The 17648-nt window shown below is 48.3% G+C and overlaps 1 protein-coding gene and 1 long non-coding RNA gene across 6 annotated transcripts in view; one reads left to right on the forward strand and one right to left on the reverse strand.

Annotated features, from left to right (window-relative positions):
• LOC136349207 (3-hydroxyacyl-CoA dehydrogenase type-2-like) overlaps positions 1 to 17648 on the forward strand; it is a 61133-nt gene that overhangs the window by 31975 nt on the left and 11510 nt on the right. Inside the window, exons 1-6 of one of the 5 annotated variants that reach the window (XM_066300601.1) lie at positions 8461 to 8995; positions 9047 to 9205; positions 9255 to 9410; positions 9466 to 9718; positions 9774 to 9934; positions 10852 to 11009. In XM_066300601.1, the coding sequence (XP_066156698.1) occupies positions 8984 to 8995; positions 9047 to 9205; positions 9255 to 9410; positions 9466 to 9718; positions 9774 to 9934; positions 10852 to 10974 (864 nt within the window). In that variant the 5' untranslated portion in view covers positions 8461 to 8983 and the 3' untranslated portion in view covers positions 10975 to 11009. Of the gene's footprint in view, positions 1 to 8460; positions 8996 to 9046; positions 9206 to 9254; positions 9411 to 9465; positions 9719 to 9773; positions 10598 to 10851; positions 11074 to 17648 lie in introns of those variants that run through there. The other 4 variants (XM_066300605.1, XM_066300602.1, XM_066300604.1 and 1 more) reach the window with 4 other exon arrangements.
• The window catches only part of LOC136349208 (uncharacterized), a 53950-nt gene that overhangs the window by 22713 nt on the left and 13589 nt on the right, over positions 1 to 17648 (reverse strand). The gene's annotated exons all lie outside the window — the stretch shown is intronic.

Here is a 17648-nt window from a genome sequence, read left to right on the forward strand (position 1 = left end):
CCGCATCGGCCGTGGCGCACCTAGAAAGAGTTGGATGACACCTGCTATTATCATAACCCGAAACAAGTGCGCGTTAAGCGACTGTCGCGATGTCACGTTAACGTTATTCCAACCTCTCGAGGTTTCGACCATCGACAACGTATAACGGCACATTCCACGTTAACGAGGGACATAATTAATCCTCTCGGGACTTGCTAGAGCTCGTCTGCAAGGGTTCCTGGGCCAACGCCGGCCTCCCTCCGAGTCTTCGACTCGGAATACCTCCTCTGCCCGCTGTTCGGATGCGCGGGGCGACCGTTCCTGGAGCTCGCCCCAGGGGGACCTCGACGATAGTAAAAGATATCGGCCAAAATGGGGCACACTTCACAGTCTCAAGAATGTGCCGTTCAAAGTGTTTTCTCAAATTTCGATGGGTCTCAGAGGCATTCCAAAGAAAAAACCGAAATCTTGGGAACGCCTGAGGACAATTATCACGTTATTACGAAAGGTGTTCGAAGGGCCCACCTTCCGCTTCCACGCGCGGTTTCGTGCGCCTTCTTAAATCCGCGTTCATGGCAAAGCGGCCCTTCTTGCTTCGATCCTCGAGATCGTGAGGATCTTCCTTCGCGCCTCGCTAGTGTCGGGAAACATTTCAGACAAATAATCGATCACTTTCATGGCGTCACGTGGCGGGGCACCGTTTCGTGAGGACCAGAGATTATCTGAGCGGCTCAGACCAATGAAGTTGCTTCAAAAATACCAACACTCACCTGGGGTCAAATCGTCTGCGTAAGTGCACGGGCCAGTAATCATATCGCCAAATAAACCGACCCATATACTTAGCCCGCACGTGCTCGGGGCCGTGTGGTGTTCGTGTGTGGATTTTCCGTGGGCCAGACGTGATTTCACCCTGCGGTTCGCAACTTTTGGGCTTGAAGATTGCTTCGGAAAGGCCCCGAACTTGCTCCCCGGCTTGCCTTATACGGGGTGAGTCGAGGTTAACGCCTTTTCCGTTAGACCCTAAATTTTGTCGTTGCGTAAGGGAAAAAAAACGAACTCAATTCAGAGCTGGTTTGCAGCTCGACCTGTAGGTTTCTTAATGTCGCAGAACGGTGGGACTTCGAAAATCCCCCCAATTTTTGCGTGAGGTGTTTTTAATAAATGGAAATTCCTTTGACGCAATTTGCCGGTGGCTGAGCCCCGCATGTCCCGCTGATTGGTCCATTTTCCGACTCGCCAATTCTGAACTTATTAAAATCTGCGAGTGCGCAGTGACTAATTACGTGTCATAAGGCGCGATCGTTAAAAAAGGAGCCTTAAACGGGCATCGAAGTGTCCGACACGCCGGTTAGATAAATTCGTCTGTTACCTGGTGTGAGTTATGACGTCTTATGTATATGTATATGAGACCGAACTGCTTAATCAGCGCCCTACGTAGAGGGTTCGCCACTCGTTGCGAGCCTTCTGACCGATCACTTGTCAAAACGAGCGCATCGAAAGTTACTGGTTACTTTAGGACAATGTGCGCAAAGGCAATTTGGCTTAGCTAGTCGGCGACCGATCTCGGTTGCATTGATGTCTCATTTGGAATCGCCAGGATTTTTCGTTAGGCGGGCGTTATTCGGGAGAGATTTCCATGAATCAGACGCTACGTATTTGCGATCCGTTTGCAGAGCTTTCGGCTCGTGCGGAACGATCGAAATTTCTCCGTGGTGAAATACCTGTCATTGTCGATCGTTGTTTTCTCGCGCGCAATTGGGAACGGAAAATGTGCGAGCGCGCGCAATTTCGAATATAACTAAACAGATACGGCGCGATCCGTTCTATGCCCTGCTGCCTCGGTGCCTCACCGGGCGATTTATGCCGTTAAAAAGGCAGAAATATCGTTTTCGGTACGGACGGTCTACCTACTTCGGACCGCGCAAATGGATAATGTCTCCGAAGGTTGTAATTTTACTGTAAATGGAAAAAACGAGAGCGGTAGATCCCTATCGTGGCCCCGGGCGGGACATCTTTATATATTTGTTTCTCGCCGTGCCGGAGGCCAAAGAAGCAGAAGAAGATTCTAATTTGTTATAGGGTATTTATTTAACTCGTGTGTATTCACATTAAGACGTTATTTTTTCGTAAGCGCGGCGGTAATAAATGGGCATTGCGACGGGTATTGCGTGTACCGAATAATTACTGAAATTTAAATTTACGATCGGAATCTCGGCTCGTAATGGCCATATTTATAGTTTCGAGCGAGGCGCGCGATTTGCTTAATGTCATCGGGATTTAATGCCCGCGGAAAAGAAATGGAAACAAGGCCGCCTCCTCCATCGAAAGGGAAATAAAGATTTTTCAGCGTGCGAGCTGTCAGGTTTATGGCGCGGGAAGAATCCGCTCGTTCCCATTAACATTCCCGCAGTGGCGAATAAAAAGGAACGGCGGGATTTTATTGGATGTCGCGCCTTTTTGTCCGGCAATTGACCACACGGAGATTCTAGCGTAGAAATTACGGAAGCATTTTAATTATTTTAATTCGAGGCGATTTTATCGCCCCCCCCGGTACAGCGAGTGACGGGTCGGGCCTCTTTTACGCTCCGACTCGTAAAACGGGCGCATAAAGATTATCAAATTCGATTCGCTCGCATGTTTATGCGTACGCGAACATACAAGCTCGTCTCGTAAATTAAACGCACTTACCACCTTTGAAATGTCTGCCACGTTATCTAAATGAAGAAAACGAGAGCAATAAAATTTAATCTGATCCAGGGTAACGCGGTCACGAGAAAGGCCGCTCCGCCGGCCCATCTTCGTCCGTAACCCAGAACTGGGGCCTCCGAACCCAAAATTTTCAATCCTTCATCGTTCGCACGTGAAAATTGCGACGTTCCCGTGCAAATTTCCGTTTTGCAATTTTATTGCTTCGCACCGATTCTGCCTGCCCCTTCGCGAACGCCGAACGTTCCAAAGTCATCCGTCATCGCCGCAGGAACGTCACGTGACCCGGCAGAGATGGCGGTCACGTGACGAAATTTCCACGTCACGGCACAGATTGGAAGGTGCGGTGCGGCGGGACGAGGCGTTTTTGGCGTGATCGTCATTAAAGGAGAGAAAAAAATAGTCGTTTCTGCGCTTTTCTGTGGGGTTTTTTTTTTCCAAACGAGGTACCAATCGATGGCGCGGCATTATCGAAAGAGAACACGCCGCTGCGACCTCTGAAGCGTTACCTGCGCCGACGAAAAAGAGACTGCCAACCAAATGACGTGATGAGGACATTAATTACCTGACGACCTTCCAAAAAATGCCGGCAATGGACATAATTGTCTTTACCATAAACAAACAAGAACGGACGACCAACATGCGTAGAAACGCGCGACAAGCATTGCCATCACTAGATAAAATCTCCACAGCGCTTTATTTATACAAAATAAAGAGAGATACATCACTATGATCCTCCTCTCCCAATTCCCAATCCCGATTCCTCGAAGGAGCGCTCGATGGCCTCCCCGACTCTGTCAGTCTCGTGCGTGCGAACAGCCTTACCTAACGCCTGCGGAACAAAGAATCGATTATTTTTTCTCTGCCGACGTTTCTAGAGCCACATAGAACCCCGGTGTATTCGAATTGATTGAAGGCAAACGTACATGACATTCCCCACGAACTTCCAGGCCTCACGGCACTTTCCTGCGAGTTTTTTCGATGTCTCTCGAAGGGCCACCCGGTATAACCATCCGGACCGTGTGAAAACACTCTGCCACACGCCGGCAGATGACGGGCGACATGACGGCCCGATCTTATCACCGTCGGCCGATTCATGTTATCCCCATTAGAACGCGTTTTTTTCATTTCAATTGCCGCAACAATAATGAAATGATAAATCATAATCGTGGCGAACCCGAGGCATTTGTCTTACACATGTTTCGGAGTTGGTACCGGCGCGGTTCCGTCCGGCTATCGGCCAATTTATAACAGGGTTTTTCTTTTTGGGTTCCGCGGCGCACCACGCGGTGTCGAAGTTCAGGATGTCGCGCTTAGGTTTCTGACTAATTGTCCCTCGTCTGTGCACAGGACCGGCCCGAAAGTCTTCTCCGTCCGAAAAGACGCAAATGCGCGTCGCCTCGATGCACCCCTGCCCATGACTAATAATAATTATTCCTCTCCACAGGCGAGACTCGCACTTTTTTCCGTTATGCTGAAAGATCCTCCAAACACCCACACGTTGATTTATCGTGAAAATCGCCAAAACGCCACCTCTTGACGTTTGATCAAAACAAAGCGTTTAGCGCCATCTGTGGTCATCCCCCGAGAAATTAAAGCGATTAAATTTACCTGACCCCGTATACAAAGACGGCTTTGAGAAGATTAAAAGCCCGAGCCATGTTAACATCGCGAGGATAGTGTTAAAGATAGTGTTACTTTGGGCCTCCCTGACACGTATAAATTAGTTTTCTAAGAGATACATTGATTTGATTCATTAATACGCGCTATCCGATGCGCGGCCGACCATTAATCATACGTCGCGTTGGATGTGGACCAGCTTACGTCACGTTAGTATCTAGTTTTCGATCGGGTCGAGGTGGGTTCCTTTGGCGCAGATATTTAGGGCGAGACATACCTGATGGCGTTTTTAGCAGATGTTCTCCCTCACACTTTACTATTTTTAAAACGAGCATTTTTGCCCCCCCCGCGTCCGGATCAACCGTGAGTGACCTGAACTTCACAAAGTATTTTTTTATAGATAGAGATTTCGCGTGTTTCTGTGAGTGGGAAAGTCCTCACTCCACTCCCACACTGAGATGAGTGCGGTAAAATGCACTTTTTCGCACGCGAGTAGGATCAAATCATTGTGCAGCGCCTCGTGATCTTCGTACATTCGTATTGGAATTCTAAAAAGGCGTGTACAGAGAGGCAACGAAAAATTGTAGCGCAGCACCGTCCCGCACCATTTTCTTGTTACGCATCGACGGTCGGCGCATCAAGAACTTATGCGTAACAGCGTATCGTCACGTATCATTTCAGTCGAACGAAGGATGTTTATCACAGCTACGGGTGTCTTCGACAAAACGACGAATGTGCATTTTTCGGAGCTGCCGATGGTTTATCGGTTGAATTGGGTTAACACGCGCCCCACGAAGCGTCAAACCGTGACCGCTGCGTAGACGAGGACATGATGAGGAAGGTTTCCATCGGGACTGGCTCTAAGTGTTTTTTCATCATTGGTGACACGAATGAGGCTCGGCAAAAGCTGACGGGATCAGCGAGCTGTGCGAGCGTGCCGCCGAGTTTGAATTGTATTAAAAGTATTGCAGAAGTTAGAGAACAACCTTAGCCGGCCTGCGGCCGGCTACGTTCCTGCTGCTCCGGAGGCTGGACTCTCAGGAGGGCACCGAAGCAGCGTTAAAAATTGAGAACTTTGCAGGAGACCGCGCGGCAACGTGCCCGCGATCACGGTCGCAGGGGGAAAACTTGATCCGTCAGCGGTTAAGAAGCGGAATTTTCGATGGGCCCACGGGGAAGGGCCGCGTGATCGCGAGGCCTTGTCGGCGTTTCCGTCGAAACGCGAACGAATCAGAGGCGACCAAAATCGCACAGCCAGGGACATTTGAGCTTGAAACCTCAAATAAATTAGGGGCGCAGAATCTCCTCCAACGATATCGGAGTATTAATGGGCCGGGCGTTGGAGGAGATGTCCGAAGCGACCTTCGAGATGACCCGGACGACACAATGATCGATACACAAAACCGACGCTGACAAGTCCTTAAAAATGTATTCCGTGTTAGTCCGGACCGTCTAATTCATCTCGACGATAATGTCACGTGTTCCGCGGTGCCGCTAATGCGTCTTAACAACGTGGAAAGGCGTTTGACACGAGTTTTACTTATGATTTCGTCGCGTTTGTTGGAATTTTCGATTTGATGTCGGCGAATCGGTCAATAAGCCCTCTTTTGTTCCCGGAGCTGTCAGCCTAATTGCTACAAATCAGACGGCTATTGTTTAATTACAGACCCGGGCCCCGATAACAGCAATTATCCTAAATAATAAAGATGTTGTCATCGCGGAAGAGACTCGCACCGGACCTCTAAAATCTCAACTTTGCGGTCGGAATGGGCTCTTTGATCTAGGAGAATCTAGCGGCCGCTTTCTATACCCCATTCTCATTATGCGATATAAAATTTTATTGGCTACTATGCGACACGTACGGTACATACGGAACATCACACAGAACCTTTTATAGCTAATTAAGGATAAAATTAGCGGCAGTATTTATGGGCGTTCTAGCTGAAAAATTCATTTTATGGGGATTGAATTTTCAGGTTCGCGCATGTTCAATAAATCACCGGAGGACGGTCCTTTCTTCGCCCGGACGCCGTTGTTTCAATTACAATCTGCCACCGGTTTTGATCGGCGGCGGCACCACCGTAATAAGAGGCCCCTTTGATTGCGTACCGTTTGAAAGGTTGTTTGATTTGAGGACAAACTCCTTTGCCCGGGAACGCCGCTCATTTTCCTCGAGGTGAAGTCGTGCAGTTCCAGTCCGAATCATCCGCAGCGAACGACACTGCTGACGTAACGAGACCGAGGATGTGACGGTGAGGGGGTTTGCGTCACGTGACGAGGAGGTCGGAATCCGGGGGAGCTTACGCGCGCGCCTCGAGGGCGCGCCCCGAGCCGCGGAGGGAACTTCCTGATTTGTCATAGAACAGAGCGTTGAAGTTCGCCAACGGGTCCGTCACAGTCAGGTTTGTTCGGGTTGAGCTTGTTGGCGCGAGCAGCAATTTGTAGGGCAAGAGGTCCCCTCGCAAAACAATTCACGAGGGCGAAAAATCGAATCTCTCAGTCGCATAACTTGCTAACGAACTCCCCACGCGGCCACCGCCTCCGCGACTCAGTTTCCACCTCCGTGACGCACGTAGCTCGTGTGCGAAAGTCATCCGGAGTTTAGCGCTTGGGGCCCCCTTTCCACACCAAAAAAAGTCCGCGAGTTACCAGGTATGCCGGTACGAAGCGAGCGCCAGGACGCAAATGTCTCGATATAGGGCATTTGTCGTGAACGAACCTCGTTTTTGGTCTGCTCGGTTGGTGTGCAAACCGACAAACACGTTTGGCACAGATCAAGTCCTCGGACAAACAACAACACATTACTTCACCGTGCCAAAAATGTCGAATTTTGCACCACAAAACGATGATTTGCGGAAAGCATGAGTTTTTCCCTTTCGTTTGAAGAGGAGCGCCGCAGAGTCGCATCGAATGCTTGCCGAGGCGTGTGGTGATCATGCTTCATCGGAAGCAACGTGCAAACGTCTCAACGATTCGGAAGTAACGATTTTGGTGCGCGAAATGAAGAACGTGGCGGCCCACCAAAAACGTCCGAAGACGCCGGACTGCAATCGATATTGGACGAAGATGACGCCTCAAGCCAAAAACAAATGGCAGAAATGTTGGACGTTGCACAAAAAGCAACTTCTGGTCGTTTCAAAGCTACGGGAAAGATCCAGAAGTGTGGGAAATGGGCGCCGCATGAATCGAACGAAGGACGGATGGAGAACCGGAAAAACACCTGTGAAACTCTGCTTCAAAGGCACGAAAGAAAATCAGTTTTGCATCGAACCGTTGCCGGAGATGAAAAATTGATTCGTTTTCGAAATCCCGAACGGAAAAAATCACGGGTTGGTTCGGGACAACCATCAACACCGACTGCAACACCCGATCGATTCGGCTAGAAGGCAATGCCGTGTGTTCGGCGGGATCAGAAAGGTGTGGAGCACCGCGAGCTTCTAAAACCTGGTGAAATCGTTAACACCGTTCGCTACCGGCAACGATTGATTAATTTAAACAATGCACCGATCGAAAAACGATCGGGATGGGCCAGAAGACACGGGAAGGTGGTTTTGCTCCAAGACAACGCACCTGCGCACAAAGCAACACCGGTTCGGGATGCCGTCGGAACGCTTGGCTGGGAGTTGCTACCCCGTCCGCCGCATTCGCCAGACTTGGCTCCTGCGGACCGCCGTTTGTTTCCGTCGATGGGACACGCATTGGCGGAGCAGCGCTTCGATTCCTGCGAAGAAGCAGAAAATTGGATGTCTAATTGGCCAAAGAGGCACATTTCTATCGGCGTGGTATCCATGAATTGCCAGAAAAGCGGTCGAGATGTGTAGAAAGCAACGGTCAACGCTTTGAATAAGTGTTTTTTTCTTTCCTTGTTAAAATCGCCGTTTTGTTCTCGCAAAATAGCGCTCATTCCATACGGGCAGACCTGGTAAATTTCGACCTTCGCAGCTGGTCTCTCGTGGACACTCAACACGAACGAGATCCGAAGCAGGGAAGAATTCTGCTCGATGCCACACGCAGCTGAAAAAATTTGACGGATCTAGCAACGTGGGCAGCGACTAGTGATGAAAACAGGACAAAACATGGACTATGAAGATCATTGAGAAGGAAAAGAGGGGGGGAGGGCTATTTTTATCAATGGACGCGTTAGCTTTTTGATACCTAGTGCACGGACAGCATCCTCAACCCACTAGAGGACCCTACATATCATCGCGGCAATTAAAAGGCAAAGAAGGCACTCTTAATCGCCGTTTGGCTAACCTCGGATTAATTAATCACTCGGCCGTCAACAATGATGCATTTTTTCGATGAGCGAGCGCAGTTTAAATCGCAATTAAAATTGAGTGAACGGATAATTGAATCGAAAAGTGAACGTAAAGCGTAACTTGTGTGTGTATACGTGTGTGTGCGTGAATTACTCTTATTCAAGCTGCTCTTCTCTCGTATTTTTCATCGGGATTTTTTTGTAATCAAACACAATTAGGCGGACGTTCCGTTGTGTAAGTTTATGTAGTAATTCCTCAAGTCCTCGACTTAATTCCGAGACAATGTGCAATAATGATAAACGATAAGATACCACTTATCTAAATCTTGCACTTAGTACGCACCACGGCCGGTTCCTATGATTAGACTTTGGTGAAAGGGACGTGTCAATTGATGATGTTCATCAAAATGCGATAGCGCTATGCAGATCAAGGTAATTCGTTGAAACGAAACAAACAAAGAAATTATAATGTTTGACTTGTAGAACTCGGTTTTCCTGGTTACAGGAGGCGCCTCGGATCCCTACGGAAGGGCCACGGTGGAGGCCCTGTTGAAGGATGGGGCGCGAGTCATCATCTGCGACCTCCCCACCAAAGACCTGCACATCTACGGTGACGAAAAAGCCATATTTTTGCCAATCGACGTAAGCCGCATCTCAATAATTTTATACAGTGGAAAAAACCTCCGTTCAGGCTTCGCAGGAGGAAGACATGAAGACTCTAATCTCGGTCATTCAAGACAAATACGGAAAACTCGATGGAATAGTCAACTGCATCGATCATTACAAGGAAATCGACGTCACGAAGAAAGAACCTCCAAGCATGAGGGAGTTTGCAGAGATTGTCCATGTAAGTAACGGAGTCGCTTCGCCAGACGCGACTCCAGCAAGAACTTCCCCATTAGGAGAACGTCCTGGGACCGTTCAACATCGCCCGCTTCCTCATTCCGCTCCTATCGAGAAACATCCCCAAAAAGAACGGGGGCAGGGGGATAATCATCAACATGTCCAGCGCGGCAGCGTTCGAAGGGCCCAAGGGAGGCTGCGCGTACGCGGCCAGCAAAGCTGCGGTCATACGCATGACCGAAGCCTTAAGTCTGGATCTGCAGGGCGTCCAGATCAAATGCCTGTCCATCATCACGAATTACAAAGTCGACGGTAAGTCCTGGGGAGTTTCGACGCGATCAAATGGTATAAAGTTCTGTGTTTGTAGACGCAAAAACGATCAATGGGTTGGGCGGCTGCTTCGAATTGAAAGGTACGAATGGAGAGGTGGTTGATGCTATTGGAGATGAACCCAGGAGATTTGCTCAATTAGTGAAGAAAGTCATAGAGAGCTCTGCGATAAACGACGCGACTCTGAGACTGGAAAAGGTATCGAGTAACGCCACCTGACGGGGTTTGTTCTCGTTAATTGTTAATTTAGTGTATTAAATTGTGAAGATTTTCTTAAAGACCCTTTGCTTCGATGAGTGCGATAGACGGTGCGTTATACACTAGAAAGATGTAAGGCGTAGTAGGTTTGACGGGCAGATGAATTCATGTACAAGGTGATGCAGAAATACTTTTGAGTGAAGAAATGCACTAAAAAATGTCGAAAATTTCAAAAAGAGGGCTGGAGTTAGAGCTCCCGTTAAAAAAAAAAAAGTGGGGCGGTTCCTTCCACCTTTATGGCTGTACAAGAACGTGTTTCATTCTCGGCTGGAGCAGTTTAGTCAGTTGAAGGGGGCGACGCCCCATCTACTACATGCATGGCCTGCAAGTGGCCTTGTTCGGCAAAAATAAGAAGTTGGAGGGTATCGTGGACAGTGCGAAATATTTATAACTGCTTATATGTACATGGTCAATGGTCCATTTTCTCACTTTCAGTGTCCAAAAGACCGAATCGGTCGTTGTTTCATAACCGCCATTCAGTGCTGGAACGTTGGCAAAAGCTATCCTTCAGTCGAGGGAAAAATTTTCTATTACCAACGACGGTGCTTATTGCACATTTTCGATATAGATTTGTTTGGGGTGATTAAAGATAAATAATTCAGACCCTGATTTTCCTTTCGACCGTTTTGAATCCGAGTCTCCAGTCCTAAATCGTCATTTAAGTCCAACTTGACCTTTGACGACAATTAAACAAACCACGGCACTTAGGCAAATATCTCATGTTGTATATTATATGAATAGCGGTGGTCTCGAGTACGCTAATTAAGAAACACGACCCGGGCGTTACACCTAATTAATAGCTAAAAGAGAATCTTGATAAGAGTTTTAGTGCTCTACGGTTGACGATTAGCATAAAGTTTGCAGATGCATTGAGCGTCCCCCCCCCCTGTCCCCCCATTGGGTTCGGTGCATGGGACCGAATGAAACAATTTCTAATGCGAGAATCACGGTCGGATCGGCACCCCGCCGCAATTGATTGATGTTGCCAACATCGGAACTGACGGCTCTCGATACCTGGCTGATTGGTTTCCAGTGATAAATGAGATGTGGCTCGGTCCGCGGTGTGAGATACCGGTTAAGACAAGATAAATTACTAGAAACATGGACAATTTTACATTTTAATAAATAACATCGATCCGGACGCCTTTGATTTGTTATGCAATTTTTTCTGGCCCTGCCTCATCTTCTCACGTCCAGCAGGACCATTGTGCTCGGATAACGGGCCTAACAAGGTGAAATGATTATTTCGCTAAACGAAAGCACCTCATTATTATAATGGCTTCATCTCGAGCCCGTACCACAGTCTCGTTTTTGCGGGAGATTAAAAGTAAATCAACGCTGGCAGGCACGGCATAGAGTCCGCTCGTAGGAGTCTTAAGACAGCGACTTAACATACATTTACATAATTTTCTAATATTTCGACCTCATGTTATTCAAGAGAGGAGGAAAAGGGGCACGATACCGCCGGGATTTAGTGTCTACGCGTTGCATTAAAATCGGCTTTCGATTTATCAAGCTTATTTCCTATCTCATTAATCGTAGCTCCTTTTTAACTCGCACTTCGGTCGTGACCACGAAAGTCCGTGATTTTTGCGTAAATATTTGGCTAACGACCCGATTAGCGATAACCATCTATACACCTGTAAACGGGCATGCAAAGCAGGTTGTCACGACAACGTAATTGTCAATTCGAAGGTAATTTGCTCTCGCAACGAAGTCGGAAAAGTGAAAAGTGCCGTTGACGTGCGCGAAACTGCGCCGACTCCGAGCGACGCAGCCCCCGGTGCGGAGCGTCCCGGAGTCGGTGCCGGTGTCGCGGGTGCGCGATGCGCCGCCGCCCGGTAGACGCGACCGCGTCCCGGTGCGGCCCCGACCCCGTGACCGGTAGGTCCGGTTCCAGAAACCGACACCCCGCGTGAGGGGGTTTCGTCTCGCACGCCCGTTTCCAAATCTCGTCCAATCGGACAGTGGAACGCGGCCCACCGAGCACGGCCAAACGCGCCGACACGTGCGCGACGTCGGTCCAGACCCAGATCCCGCGAAAGTTGCAGCCGAATCGGAATTCGGTCCGGTCCTCGACGTTCCCAACGTGTCGACGGCCCACGTGGCGGGACCGAATGCCGACGGGAAAGTGACGATGTCCCCGTTCGGGTTTTTCGGAACTCGATCGGGAGCGATGGAGGCGCGTCGCGACGCGCCCGGCGCGAAACTCGACGGAGGGACGCTCCGCAGCAGCCGCCGCCGCGACCGGCACTAGGACGGCGGTCTTTTCGCGTGGCGAGCAAATGGCGCCCTGCGATTGGCCGTGGTGCGAGTAAAAAAGCGGCTCGTTATTCATTCGCACTCCGGTCGTGACCACGAAAGTCCGTGATTTTTGCGTAAATATTTGGCTAACGACCCGATCCTCGATAACCATCTCTACACCTGTAAACGACCATGCAAAGCAGGTTGTCACGACAACGTAATTGTCAATTCAGAGGTGATTTGCGCCCGCAATGAAGCCGGGAAATTGAAAAGTATTATGAACGTGTATCGATGACTCAACGTTATTCTAGGTAAAGCACCTGAAATTGCCTGAAATCGAGTTCCTCATTGTTGTTTAACCGGGGTCATAAATAACGACGTATCCCCACGGGTTATAGATCGGGAGATTGCCGTTAGCGACTGTTGCCCGCTGACCGGAGAGATCTCTCGTCCTACTAGTCCGGGCCACAATACGTCAATTAATAGGACATTAAAATTCATTGTCCTCCCACAATCCGCTTTGATTTATCAATTTTGATCGAGGTTTCGATACGTTTCTTGACGTGCTCTCCGTATTAATTGCCATTTTTAAATGTCAAGGCGAGCTCTATATAAATTATATTAAATGCCGGACATTAATTAAAGATGAGCCAATAAACTGACTCAGTGAATAGATTCGATTATGATGTTGGAAGGAACGAATTTCGAGACGTTTTACATAACACAGAACACTATCGGATCGAATCTCCCATTACCGTCGCCGTAAAAATCATTACCGGAGGAATTAACATTTTTAAGAACAACTTCAGATACGAATCTACGCCGTGGACCCAAAAAAGGAATTCTCGAGATTGCCTAGCCGAGTTCTCACACTAAGATACTGTATCTGGCTAAAAATTTACTGAACCGTGTACGGGACGAAGCCAAATTTCAAACCGACTCCTATAAGGAGTTGGCATTTGCTTATCGATATTTTATTGATCTCTCCAAGGAGATTTATCTTTGTGTATCAATTCAATGCTCCCAGGTTGAACGACGTTCGGTGGTGAAATGTTTATATTCCACTGTGCCTTGAATTTATAATCGATCTGCCGCTCTGATACTAGAAACCCAACAAATTTACTACGTCGCTTTTGCATGATTCCAGCTACTTAATTGATCCCTATCGCTCATCCATACGAACATGCAGCGAACGAACACCCGCATATTAGTCAATCGGAAGCCTCCACAAATACCGAAAGAACCGGGCTGAATTCGTGCTCCAATGAGGAGCCGCAACGGGCAGTTCGAGATCGGTGCCGCGGCTGCTGCCCCCCCAACGCTCATCAAATTGGGGCTGTTTTGAGTCCGGAATTCGACGGCCGAGATCCGCCTCTTTGTCAAGAATTTGGATTTTTTCGGGTAACACACGTCGAGCAGGAGCTTTAAATTGCACCACAAACTGGATTTGAAGTCGATCATGCTTTTAATTAAAATACAGGGTGAGCTGGCGGTTGAGTCGTGCGAGCTGCTTCCGATTCTCGCGGGAAACTCGCCGTGAACAGGCACCTTTCACACACGCAGTTCCGTCTTGTCAAATACCGAGCGGCGCAATGAAAATCCGTTGCCCTGCGCAAGTGACAGAGCGGCAGCCGCGTTCGGCGTCGAAGTGAGGTTAAAAATCTAACAAGTGGAGAACTCTTGTGACCGATGGGTACTTCGACTGTAACACGGCGAGTTTAGAAACTCGGCGTAAACCCACTGAAATTTGCCGTTTGTCGGACTTCTAACCTCACTTATGCCAGACTCTGCCGCTGCCACTTCCCGTTACTTGTAGCGAGGCGAAACAGTGATTGATTTGACTGGGATACATTAAATCGCACGTTGAAATGACTAAAAGTTCTTCTTGATCCTGCGTCCCGAAGAGATTTACAGCTGAAAACGGCCAATCATGTCCGTACACGTATTATAATTTGTAGATCCGGTCGGAGCATGACTGGAACAGTTGTGGCCGCTTTGTTGAACACATCGGCCGGCCAGTATCAATTTACATGTGATTACGGACTATTTTATGCTATCGAAGGCGCTGAAAATTGCAGAATGGGCCCAATTAACACCGGCCGCCGCGGACGTAAGTAAATAGACAACCGGGCTCTTCTACGCGAACGGCAGATATCGCGGCTCGTTCCGAAGCTTCCGACCTCCCGAGGCGCCCCTCCTCGGAGAAGGGGCCCGAAATGAAAATCTTGATAACGGAAAATTTTAAAGTATGTGCCGTGGCTAGCTTTTAGCACTTTGTCGTGTTAGATAAAACCTTTAATATAGTGTTATGTGTGCGGAGACGTGCATAGCGAAGGTCCATATGCGGACTGTTTATGCGACAATGTCCGTCATATCTTAAGTTAATTTGAGGAATATCGGGCCGTCCGTCGGGACTTTAATTAGGCTCACCGAGGTGAATTAGTCCCCCGATAGACGTCTTTATCCTGTCTATCACACACTCGTAAACGCGAAGGCGAAACTGTTATATTTTAAATGCCGGATTTGCATAAAAGGCTAATCAGCCGGTTTATAACCATATTCGAGGATATATATGGTCTTGGAAACTCAGACCCATCAGGTTTTTGGGACGCGGAATTTCTGAAATTATGACACGTGTATAATGAATGTAAACCGACTTGTTTGCACTAAATTCTCGACGATTTCGAATTTTTTATATTGGTCGTAAACGTTCACCCACGCGGAGAAGACATAAATTGCGAGAACGTCATCTGAACGTTTTATGCGACGTCTGCTCCATCGCCATCATCTATGGACGGCATAGGTGGAACGTCCGGAACGATCAAATTTGCGCGAACGCCCGTACGAGTCCAAATTGCGATTGCAGCGTTACCACGAAAACACCGGACACGCGAGGGACGTCCAGTTAAAAATTCTCGGTCTCAAGAAGGAGACCGACACGAAGTCGCAGATCGGAACCAGTCAGATCTCCCAGAATCGAAAACACGCACTAACTGTGACGATTTCGGACCACTTTCCGTTTATTTCGGAACAGTTGGAAATGAATCGATGGAACGAACGAGGGGGTCGTTTCGTCTGCACGACAATTCCGGCCATTCATTTGCAGATTGAACAGTTTCTGAGGCCGGATGGAACAACGAAAGCATTCGGGAGGTTGGGAACGAGGAGCGAACGCGTAGAGCGTGTTTGCACAGACAACGCGTAGGATGGCTCTCACACTTCCTCCGAGACCTCCTCACGCGGAAGGATGTCGGGGAAGCCTTGTCAGTGCGACTCGCTAACGCTCGCTAATCTCGGAGGTTTTAGTTTCGCATCCATACCCTCATTCAGGTCACCCTTCGGGAAAACACCCGAAATTTCTGGATGAACCGCGAAGCGCGAGGAAAGAGCGACGTTGACCGTTGTCAAACTCGCTACGCGGAATCGTTCCACTTCGTGGTTCCAGATTTTCACGGGAACCCGACCATTTGCATCGAAGACTCGTCTCGTCTTATACGATTCGGTCAAGGAGCCGCGTGTGTGGTCTCCGATGCGGGAAAATACAGCCCATCCTCAAACAAAACTAAAATTTATATCGCTGACCCAAAATGTCGAAACCGGCCCTCGTAGGTGGCGACACACGACACGATAGACCATCATAAACTTTGTTATTAAAAGTTTACAATGCTCCTTCTCGGCTATAATTGGTTTTTAAGAGGTTTTTGGCCCCGCCAGAGGGCGCTAAGACTGTTAACCGTGACCGTTAAACTCGGTTTATTGCTGTGACAGCGTTAGGAGCCTGATGATGTCCTGAGTCGAAACCTCTCATTACAGTCTTCACGTACCCGCTTTTTGCCAGCGAGGACGTTTAATGGTTGCGGCTACTCTGAATTCATCGCCGCAGACATGATGAAATTTTAATTTTCGAAAAAAGTCACTGACCAATTAGGTTTCGCCTAATTGCAACTGCTCTATCCTTTAATTTAAATCGCGTCCAATTAGAGGGATTTTTTCCAATTAGCCGAGGCCGTGAAAAACGCTTTTATTGCCTCTTATCGACGTTTAATTGGCGACATAAATCGAGTCGCGCTCGGGAAAACAGCTCACTTAATACAAGATCACATGGACGAAGGAAATCTATGTTATAACCGTGTGTTATGCGTAGTAGAAAGGCGTAGGCCCGCAAGCCCCATTGTCAAACTACTGCCTGCAGTTTATTAACTATAATTGGAACGATATTTATAGTCCCTTCAGATACTTTCCTTAATAAACCGGAAAGGGATGGACATTTTCGAAGCGAGGTGGTCACTTTTCAGTTTTCTTTTTTATACAGAGTGTCTTAATAACAGCAGTGCAAATTGGGTGCTGAGAGGTAATAAAACGAGGCGAATCCCGACGATCTCTCGCCGAACGGGCGGCACCGGGCTCGCGACCACCAATTCAGGTTGAGTTCGGTGAGTTCAAGCTCGACGGGGACGCTGCTGCAGGAGGGGAGCGCCTCCGCCAACTAGGTCCAAAAGGTAGACTTCGGCCGTCCGAGTCCGAAACAGGTGCGCAAAGAGGGAACCAGATTCGGTTCCTACGGGGGGGGGGGGGGGAAATCCCGGCCTTGCAAGTCAGAAAATGGAACCCCGCCCCTTTGTTTTAAAGCTGGAGGTCTTTTTCACGTCTATTTTAACTTGCCGCTGCCAAAGTGGCTTTGTGTACTTTCCGCGTTTCTCGGATTCGACCGTAACGAAGAGGCTCCAGCCCCGGTAGCTAGGGAGGAACAATGGAAACATCAAGATCTGGTTTCGTAATTAGAAAGAGATGAGTCGTTTTGAGAGTAAACAAACGGTCGAAACTCTGTTTGCACGGAACGACAATGCCCACGAAACGTTGGCGGACCTAATTTGTACAAATATTTCTCCCAGTAAAGTCCGGCCATTAAACAGGTGTTAAGCGTAGGATCTAATTTTCTTTTCTCCGGCTGAGCACGTTTACACCGGCAAGCGAGACCAAAGTCCTTCGCGTCTTCATTACCAACATCTCTCACGAGTAGATGTAAATTTAACCATTACGAAGAACGTAGAAAACGTCAATCAACTTGTCAGTGCTAAGTGCACAGTTGTGCGTATTTATATAGCACAAACAATAAATATTTATCCAAGTTAGATTCATTTGAAGACGGTGAACGGTGCATGGAATTACTACTTATAGTCACGGTCTAAGTTTAAGCAAACAGAATTGACATATTGGAACCCTGTGCGTGGGAGATGGTCGTCACGGCCAAAGGAATTTCCGAAAGTACCTACTCCACATAGTTGATTTACGAGAACATTCATCTCTCTAACGACTTCACTTGCGCAGCAAATTGATTCCGACTCTTGTTACTTGATAATTAAGTCATTTATCTTAGAGAGCTTCAAAAACATGCGCGGACTAAATTAAT

The sequence above is a fragment of the Euwallacea fornicatus genome, chromosome 37 (assembly GCF_040115645.1).
Source record: "Euwallacea fornicatus isolate EFF26 chromosome 37, ASM4011564v1, whole genome shotgun sequence".
Classification (NCBI taxonomy): Eukaryota; Metazoa; Arthropoda; class Insecta; order Coleoptera; family Curculionidae; genus Euwallacea; species Euwallacea fornicatus.